The sequence below is a fragment of the Palaemon carinicauda genome, chromosome 37 (genome assembly GCF_036898095.1).
Source record: "Palaemon carinicauda isolate YSFRI2023 chromosome 37, ASM3689809v2, whole genome shotgun sequence".
NCBI classification, from domain to species: Eukaryota; Metazoa; Arthropoda; class Malacostraca; order Decapoda; family Palaemonidae; genus Palaemon; species Palaemon carinicauda.
Genome location: NC_090761.1, coordinates 35,922,640 through 35,932,667, shown reverse-complemented (window position 1 = coordinate 35,932,667; position 10,028 = coordinate 35,922,640). Strand labels below are relative to the sequence as shown.

Sequence of the window (10,028 nt, the reverse complement as noted above, 5' to 3'; positions counted from 1 at the left end):
ATATATATATATGTATATGTATGTATGTATATATATATATATATGTATATATGTACACATATCTATCTATCTATCTGTCTATCTATCTATATATTATATATATATATATATATATATATATATATATATATATATATATATATATATATATATATATATATATATATATATATATAAAATCTTAGATTAAAAAATTGACACTATGTTAGGTACGTTTGGCCAATTCCTTTTCTTGAGTCTAGTTCTAAAATATGGTGTCATTTTACTAGTCTTCAATTAATTCTTTCGTTGGATCTCTCTTTGTAACCGGTAACTTATTTCGTAGACTTGCATGCCAAACCCTATCATTTATTTTAATTCTCATCAAATCTTAATGAAAGACTTTTTGATGTATTACACATGCACACCATTGTTATTTCTTTTCTAGTCAAGATTATGTGATTCCTGTGGGGATAAGGGTTGCTAGATGTTTCCAGATGTGTGGATTTTTATTAATTCATTGAAGGGTATTGCAGAGCATTAAGAAGCTTTATCAAAGCATTATATTTAACATTTGGACTAGTTTTACATTTACATTATATGCAGTAGTTTTTTTTTTCCTTCATATAGATGTAAAACTTACGGAGCATATGCCTTTATCTAAGAATGGCAGCAAAGTTTATTACTCTTGATGTAAATTCTTGAATCATCTTAATTATTAGAGATTGTCTTAATGTATATGATTTAAATTCAACAAAATTTCAAAATAGTATTTGATAAACGTTTCTAGGTATGTGAGACCTAAAGCATAAATAAGACACTCCACCTAGAAGTGACGTCACTCTACCTTAGTAAGTGTGACACCGATCTATGTGAGGTGGCATCACTCTAATAGATAGTATAGTACTTGTGAAACAAATCTCGGTAGGTTTCCCTCCACCCAGCCTACTTGGAAGGTTAGGCATTAATCAATTATTGTATGAGTTGCGACCTTAAACTTGTCTAAAAGAAATATTTGTATTTACAGGTGAAACGTATACAGTGAAAGACCCAATGGGGACTGTCCTGTACTACGCCAGTACCCCTATAGAATATGAGTCTTCTTGTTGTGGCTACGGAAGTGCCTTCCTAACTGGAACCAATTTCACCGTTACCACCGCCACGTACCAACAAGTTCTTAGCATGAAAAAGGTGGAGAAAAACTTCTGCTTCTTGCCTGTGCATTCCGTAAGTTTGAGGAAAATCTTAAAATAATATCTAAACCTAAAGCAGTGGTTCCCAAAGCTTGCAAAACCGACCCCATTGGGTGATGAGAAAAAAAGCTGCAGTTGCGGGCGACAGGGTGGCATTAAGAGCTTGGAGGAAAAATACCTAGATTAAGAGCATTTATACCAGTGGTTCCCAACCTGAGGGAAATTTCCCCCTGGGGGGAAATTTTAAGCTTCCAGGGGGGAAATAATTACACTACCTACTAACTAAAACAAGCGGAAAATGTTCTCATAGTACATGCGGCAATTTGTTGTTAGCCATTCAATTGTAATATGATCATATCAGTTCTCAAAGACATGATATTCAAGGGGAGAATTGGAGTGTCAGGCCCATTTCTGAGGCAGGCGAGTGGGCAAGAGGGCTGGGCGGAGCATGAAGGGGGAAATCTGGATGGTTGAACTGGGTGCAGGGGGAAATGACAGAAAAAAGGTTGGGAACCACTGATTTAAACAATAAAGTTTATTTCCTTTTTATTTGCAAAATCATAATGACAAAAAATATGTCTTTAACACTAAAGAAAAGAAGCTTATATGCAATTTATAGATAACAAATTTTACATTCAAATTATAAACGAATGCATAGGTCTGTTATGTATTGTAAAGTATATCAAGGGAAGGGACCGCAAATGCTTTATCTAGAAGCAAAGGGGGCGCCAGCCTAAAAAGGTTCGGGAACCACTAAAGCTAAACGATATACTTCAAATTATATCTTAAGCATAATACTGCATGTTATGTTAAATCACACACCAAGTTTGTATTTCCAGTCGAAAAAAAAAAATTAGACAAATTTTTAGAGCATTTTTGGGCAGAAATTACAAGCAATGACATGGTGGCTTTTGTAACATTTTCAGTGAATCTTATCCGTCATTAGCATTTCCTATATTTTTTGTAGTGTTCTCTATAAATTAATTTCAGCCAACTTCTAGTGATCTCGGCTCTCTATAAAATATTATTTTTTATATGCTTTCTTTGACTCGCACATTTTTGTGGTGCTTTTTGCAACGTGTCCTTTACTTAATTTTTATGATTTTCTCAATTTATGATATTTTTAATGATTCTTCTAAATTGTGTCCTATATCCTTGTAATACCTCCTGTAACTCACCAAATCATCCTTGTATTTTACAACATTACTTATCTTTATATTTGATATATCATCCTTATCTTATATTGTTCCTTTTGATTTACCCTAATCTTCTTAAAATACTCTCTAATTTATCCTTTATTTTCTTGCAACCCTATGATTAATCACAAGCTGTCTTCAAATAATCTCTTTGATTCTTAAATTTTCTTGAAATTCCTTCAAGCAATTATGGTACAGTACTCAACAAAGCGAAGTTATAAGTGGGCCAAATACTGAGGAAAAAATGGAATGAAAAGTAATAAAGCAAGAAAAGTTGTAGACTAATTTTCACTTTCATTTTTCATTTTTTGCACTGTTGGTCGATTCACCTCCATGAAAGTTGATGACAGTGTGATTATGTCTTAAAAACTCAAATTTTATGTCATTTTCTGTACACGTCAATTTCTAAAGAAATAGATTTCAGTCATTTCTTAAGTATTCTATTTTCTAATATACTTTGCGTACGGATGTCGTGTTGAATTGTAATTTTCCATCTATTTCTTAACAGAATACTCTCCTAAAACATCGTAATGAAAAGGGAAGTAAAAACGAAAAACGTTGTGACAAAGGCAATAAAAACCAAATATCATGTTCTGTTTAAACAAAAGGCAGACATTTTTAAATATGTGCTTCAATGTTTTTCAAATATAGTTCTTTTTATCCATTGGTATGTTTTAACTCGTCTCACTACATTTTTACGATACTTTTTGTTTCATTTTAACTCAGCCTTTTTCTATTTGTGAATTCAAGCCTGTGGATCATTTCAAATTAGTTCAACGAAGTCTTTCTAGACTTCCAAATGAGGTTTCGATATCAAAGCAATGTTTATGAAGGTGGTCAGCTGGGCCAGAAGAGGCTTAAAGAGGGAGGGACTACCCTAAGTGAGAGGGAGGGAGAGACCCATAAGTGAGAGGGAGAGACGTAATGAAAGAGAGAGAATAACCAAAAGGAAGAGGGAGAGACTTAAAGGGAGAAGGAGAGACGTAATGAAAGATTGGGAGACTTTAAGGGAGAGGGACAAGCAGCCAGGATTGTTGAATGGATGCAGCAAAGAACCCTTTGTAACGTCTACAGTACACCATGTAAGGAACACTGTTAGCAGTATCCCCTACCTCACCTGTCTAGCTCTGTAAAAATATATGAAGATAATTAATGAGTTAGGATTGCATAATTCAAAGCTGAGTACACTATATTCTGACACCACATCAGGTAATTTATTGTCAGTCTTTAATACGCGAAATCTCTCAACACTTTCAGAATTTGTGAATATTTAATCAAATTTGGCTTGATGATGCAATATGCTTTATGTTTTATAGCCATAACCATTAATATTTAATAACAACAATAAAACCAGTCGTTTCTAGTCCAATGCAAGATAAAGGCCTCAGACATATCTGTATTCCTGTATGGGGTTTGGCCAATTTTCATCACCACGCTGGCCAGTGCGGATTAGTGATGGTGGGAGACTTTAGTCTGATTGTTCGCAGCAAACAAGCTAATATGGGTGGCCCTGATTACTACAGCTTTGTTGATCATGGTGATATAAAAAACTTTTTACCACGTTAAGGTATCCCCACTGAGAAAGGGTTGGTATTTAAAGGATGGTGTAAATTACTGTCCACCTTATGTGAATAATACCCCCCCCCCCCCCAAAAAAAAAAAAAAAAAAAAAAAAAAAAAAAAAAAAAAAAGAGGTCGGTTCCGTTTAAACAAAATTACTTCAAAATTGAGATTGCCGGTAGGGACTCCTTCTTCTTCTTCTTCTTCTTCTTCTTCTTCTTCTTCTTCTTCTTCTTCTTCTTCTAATAATGATAATAATAATAATAATAATAATAATGATAATAATAATAATAGTAATAATAATAATAATAATAATAATAATAATAATAGTAATAATAATAATAATAATAATAAGATTGGTAATGTCACGTCCATAATGCTAATGATGATAATAATGACGATTATTATCATTAGTATTATTATTGTCATTGTTATTATTATCATTTTTATTATTATTATTAAATATTATTATTATTATTTTATTATTTTTATTACTATTATTAATATTAATTTTATTATTATTATTATTATTATTATTATTATTATTAATTTTATTATTATTATTATTATTATTATTATTATTATTATTATTATTATTATATTCCTCCCAGAAAATAGAGAATACCATTCATTCCAGGCGTGGAAGATAAAGCTGACTCACACGGCCATACTGGGACTGATGGAAGACAGCCGCTCATACACTAATTATCACCTGCTGAAATGGATGCCAGGTAAAAATCTCTGTGTCGTCAGAAGGACTTATTTCAACCAGATGTCGGGCGAACGCCATTATAAGGTAATTTGGTTAGAAGTTGTGCATAATAATGAAACAGAAGAAATGTAAGATGTATAATTTATTATATGGATTTTTTTGTGTGTATAAAGAACATTATGTTGGGTATATCTAAAACTTCTAATATCACAATTAGATAATAATAATGATAATAATAATGTTAATAATAATAATAATAATAATAATAATAATAATAATAATAATAATAATGATAAAAATAATAATAATAATGATAATTGTAATAATGATAATAATCATCATCATCATCATCATCATCATCTTCATCGTGAAAAACTTTAACGTTATTTAATGTACTTCTCGAACGATAAAAAACGATTATTCATTAGAAAAATGAATTCTGATAATAATATATTTCCCTTTTGTCTATTTAGTGTCAACAATCTACGTATAAAAAAACCTTAACACCAAAACCACATCTTTCAACAGGTTACTCCAAATATGTATCCAAGTGACTACGGAAGCATCGTTTATACGAAGTCCAAAGGAATTGTCTTGCAGTTCCCGAAGGGCTTCGACATCCCAGGTCGAGCCCTTCTTTTATCCGGAGCTATCATTCTGGTAAGGACGACATTCTTGAGGATCTCTGTTTCCCTTTATCAGAATGATCCACTAATTACATTTTTCCTACACTTAAAAAAAAACCGTAATTTTAATCGGAAATTCGCCGTAAGAATATACTGTTCTCAGCCGTATTTCAGTAAAATACGGACGACCGTATTTTTACCCTACTTTCCTATTATCTTTTACGGGTTGGTGACCGTAATATCACTCCTTTACATCAATATATCCGTTTTTAAAACGATAAAAATCCTGGAATACGTGTTGCTAGTTATTTGCCGTTTTTTTTTTTTTAATGCAAATTTTTAACAAATTTTGATTTCACTGGCTTTCATTTTCATAAGAATGGTGGAGCTAATTCATTATTTCCTTTAAGTTTATTCTATTGAAATTTATTACTCGGATTAGGATGGAAAAGGTGATGGAGTTCTCTTGCTTGAGGGTACACTCAGGCACATTATTCTATCAAATTTCTCTTCCTCTTGGATTGTTAAAGTGTTTTTTAGTTTACATATGAAATATTTATTTTAATTGTTGTTCTGTTCTATCTAATTTCTCTTCCTCTTTTGTTGAAGTTTTTATAGTGTATCTATGGAATATTTATTTTAATTGTTGTTACTGTTTTTAAAATATTTTATTTTAATTATCAATTAATTCTCTTATTTCCTTGTTTCCTTTTCTCACTGGGCTATTTTCCCCGTTGGAGCCCCTGGGCTCATGGCATCTTAATTTTCCAAGCTTAGCAAGTAAAAGTAATATTAACAGTCTAATGGCCATTCTAGAATGAATTATGAAAATGGGAGGGAAATTTGTACAATATTTCGAGGTCATTTTCAGAAGTTAGCGAGACTTCTGATTTTTTTTTCGTTTTTTTTCTTTTCCTTTTTTTTTACTTCTGAATGTTTTTTTTTTTTATTTTTTTTTTTTATTTTTTTATAAATCAAGAACAAAGATCAAAAAGACGGGTATTCTATTGTCTTATACAGGAGTATCGATGTCAGATCACCTCACGCTGTTTACTGAAGGTAATGCTATAAGATTTTTGGAGCGTTCTTTCGACCCATATTGCAACCACATTTTACGGTTTCTCCTTTAAATAAGTCCCCACTACTTTCATTCTATTTTGTTGTTCAACCTCTTCTCATTTTTCTTTCAGCAGTACAACTAAGTTTTTTTTCGCCCATTTACGCCTTGGTGCTAAATTGCCTTCTGGAGCGCAACGCATAGTCAGTGGTCAAAAGGCTGGGTAAAGTCGCAATGCTGAGTCCGATGGTCAAAATTCTAAGCTAAGTAGTCAAATCACTGGGTCAAGTAGTCAAATCACTGGGCCAAGTAGTTAAAATTTCATCAATTGAATTAAATCAAATTCTATGAAATGGAGAGAATTGCATATAACTCTCTCCAGGAAACATCCCAATAAGCTTAAGTTCAGGAAAATAATGAAGAATGATTTCCTAAAACTAGGATCTCTTGGGAAGAAAATAGGGCCTTTGCCATCGTTGAGGTTGAAAAAGGAAAAAAAAATAAGAAACATTGTCCAACAACTTTTAAAATATAGATTTCGTTCCAACGTCTTCAGCTTGTCGTAAGATATCAGATGAAAAATATTGCAAATCCTGTCTTCGTTTCTCTTTCCTTCGGAACAGCTGATATAGATATTATTACTACGTTTGGTTTTTGGAAACCTCAGTGACGAAATCTTATTGAAGACGCTGAAAAATATTTTTTTTATTTGGGGGGGTGGCAGTTATATTTCGATATTAAAACGTTTTTTCCTTATTTAAGAGGTTAAAAGAGCTGGAATTAGCTGGTAAGAATAGTTTAAGGGAATGAAATTAATTCAATAAAGAAAATTTTATAAGTATTCATAACACTCAAGCAAAGATAGATTAAAAATAAAATGACAGGACTTGAAATCCTAAAAGATATAATAAAAATTCATATTTGCACAGATAAAATAGGCATTAGAGAAACATATCAACTTGAAAAACAAATATATCTATATTACTGCTCCTAAGATTTAAGACTTTATTCTCCCTTTTTAATTGAATTAAAGGATAGACTTTTTTTTAAATCTACCAAAAAGGTTACTATCATAACATCATGTACTATATATCTTCTTACAGCAATATCAGATAGAAGGCGAGAGAAGACACACAATAGCCGCAGGCCGGGCTTATCACAGACACGCCCCGGTGGTACGGCCAAGCGGGTTCGCCTGGGGAGGATTCCCCAGGGGCATGGGCATTGCATACCCTGGAGTTGCAAATGGATATCCTCCCATGGGAGGAGCATACAGAGGTGGAGGAGGTATTTTTGCCGGAGGAGGAGGATATTATGGAGGTGGTGGATGGTAGAATTGGCTGGCAGTCTTTTTCTTATGAGAATTTTATTGAATATACATTCAAAGGAATCATTCATGAAATAAAAAACAAATATACAAATACACCTGTGCTTATATATATATATATATATATATATATATATATATATATATGTATATATATATATATATATATATATATATATATATATAGTATATATATATATATATATACATAGTACATGTGCATGTGCGAGAATACATATGCATACACACATGCACACACAAATATATATATATATATATATATATATATATGTGTGTGTGTGTGTGTATGTATGTATGTATGTATGTATGTATGTACATATTCGCACACAAATATATGTATATATATATATATATATATATATATATATATATATATATATATATATATATATGTATACATACATACATATACATATACATGCAGTAATCGTCTGTGTGAAGATAATCCCTCATCTACTCAATTTCATTAGTTCTATATAATTAAAGGTCCGCCCAAAAGAGAGATTTACACTAATAAATCATATATCAACAATATGGTTTCCCAAAGTTTCGGGGTTATGATCACTGGCACATACACACACATGCATATATATATATATATATATATATATATATATATATATATATATATATATATATATATATATATGTATATATATATATATATATATATATATATATATATGTGTGTGTGTGTGTGTGTGTGTGTGTGTATGTACACAGTATATGTATGTATCTATATATATATATATATATATATATATATATATATATATATATATATATATATATATATATATATATAATATGATATGTGTATATATATGTATATATATATATACTGTGTATATATATATATATATATATATATATATATATATACTGTGTATATATATATATATATATATATATATATATATATATATATATATATATATATATATATATATACACATACATGTGTGTGCGTTCGTGTATGCGTTCGTGATACACCTCTCTGCTACGATTTTCATTGAAGGCAATCTCCATATTGGCACTACAGTGTTTTCTTACAGGAATTTTCGTATTTTCGTTGTTTGTCCTGACTCTTTTGTTAAAGAAATTATTATTTTCCCTTTTTATTCATTCTTTCACTTCAGAACTGGTGCGATAATTTTTTACCTTTACCAAGTCATTAAGAATTTACGTTATATAACAATCCGCTTTATTTCTGTTTAAAGCATAATGCTCCTTTAATCATCTTCCACTTCATATAATTCATCATCCTCTTTATTATTTTGTGTTGTTAAGTCATAATACCTCATTACTATAAGGTCTCTTTTCATAATCAGTTACTTTGTGACAATAAAAGAAATATGTTGTTACTCATTTGTTTGCATTTTGCCGGGCTTAATGACCCTATTATTATTTAGTGATACCGTTAGAAAAGCGCAAAATGATTGTGAGCAATAATCAAAAGAGTATATGGCAAAGTATAGCAAGAATTATATGGCTGTGAAACTATAATACAGAAAAAGGGAAAGCGACTCATCTACAAAGTTAAATTATCTCTGCTTACGCTAAACGACGGAGCGGAGTATTTATTAATTCAGAAAAAAGGGCTTAATAAGAAGCATTTCGATAAACGGGTGTTTATTACTTTGAATTTGTATAATGCTCGGTTTTTTAAAAGTAATCTGAATCTTAAAATTATAAATCTTTTTTCATATTCTAATACTGCTTACCATCAAACTCTCCGAATTTTTAAGTGGGTCTTCTTGTCTCCCTGTTCCTTAATCTAATGATACCTGGAGGGTCTTTAAATCCATCTTTGAGAGGAACCAGGATGAAAAAAAAGAATATACCTTAATATAAATCCTACTTAGAATGGAGTTTCTATTTGGAACATAAAGATACTGATGATCAAGTAAAGATACGATATCTATAGGCATTGTCTGAACTTATCAATAAAATTATCTGAAATACTTGTGAACTCGATCCTAAGATTAAGGAAGCTATCCTTGCTTATGATCCCGAGAACTGGGGAAAACTATGGAAACTCCTTATAGAGAGCAGTTGCTAAGACTGGATTATGGATTATGGATTTATGGTGAGTAGGGTTAATTTGAGGACTTCAGTGGCTACATAGCTTAGGAGGTCCAATTATTGAATGGTGCAATGGTGCAAAGGACATTAAAACTCTCATAATTGAATAGATATTTACAAATGCATTATTGTGAATCCCATATTCAACTGGCAGAAACCTCTATTAACGAAGTTACAGAATTTTGTTTTAGAAATATACCCATTTTGCTCCTTTTGTCATCATAATATATATCATAGTAGCCTCCTTCTATCTGGTAGTTCAGAAAACACAT

At 31.0% G+C, this 10,028-nt stretch overlaps 1 protein-coding gene across 1 annotated transcript in view; it reads left to right on the top strand.

Moving 5' to 3' along the window:
• The window catches only part of LOC137629272 (uncharacterized), a 27,212-nt gene extending 19,555 nt beyond the window's left edge, over positions 1-7,657 (top strand). The window contains exons 4-7 of the mRNA XM_068360533.1: positions 1,007-1,206; positions 4,566-4,724; positions 5,169-5,300; positions 7,427-7,657. Of these exons, the coding sequence (XP_068216634.1) occupies positions 1,007-1,206; positions 4,566-4,724; positions 5,169-5,300; positions 7,427-7,657 (722 nt within the window). The remainder of the gene's footprint in view (positions 1-1,006; positions 1,207-4,565; positions 4,725-5,168; positions 5,301-7,426) is intronic.
• Positions 7,658-10,028: the final 2,371 nt, after the last annotated feature.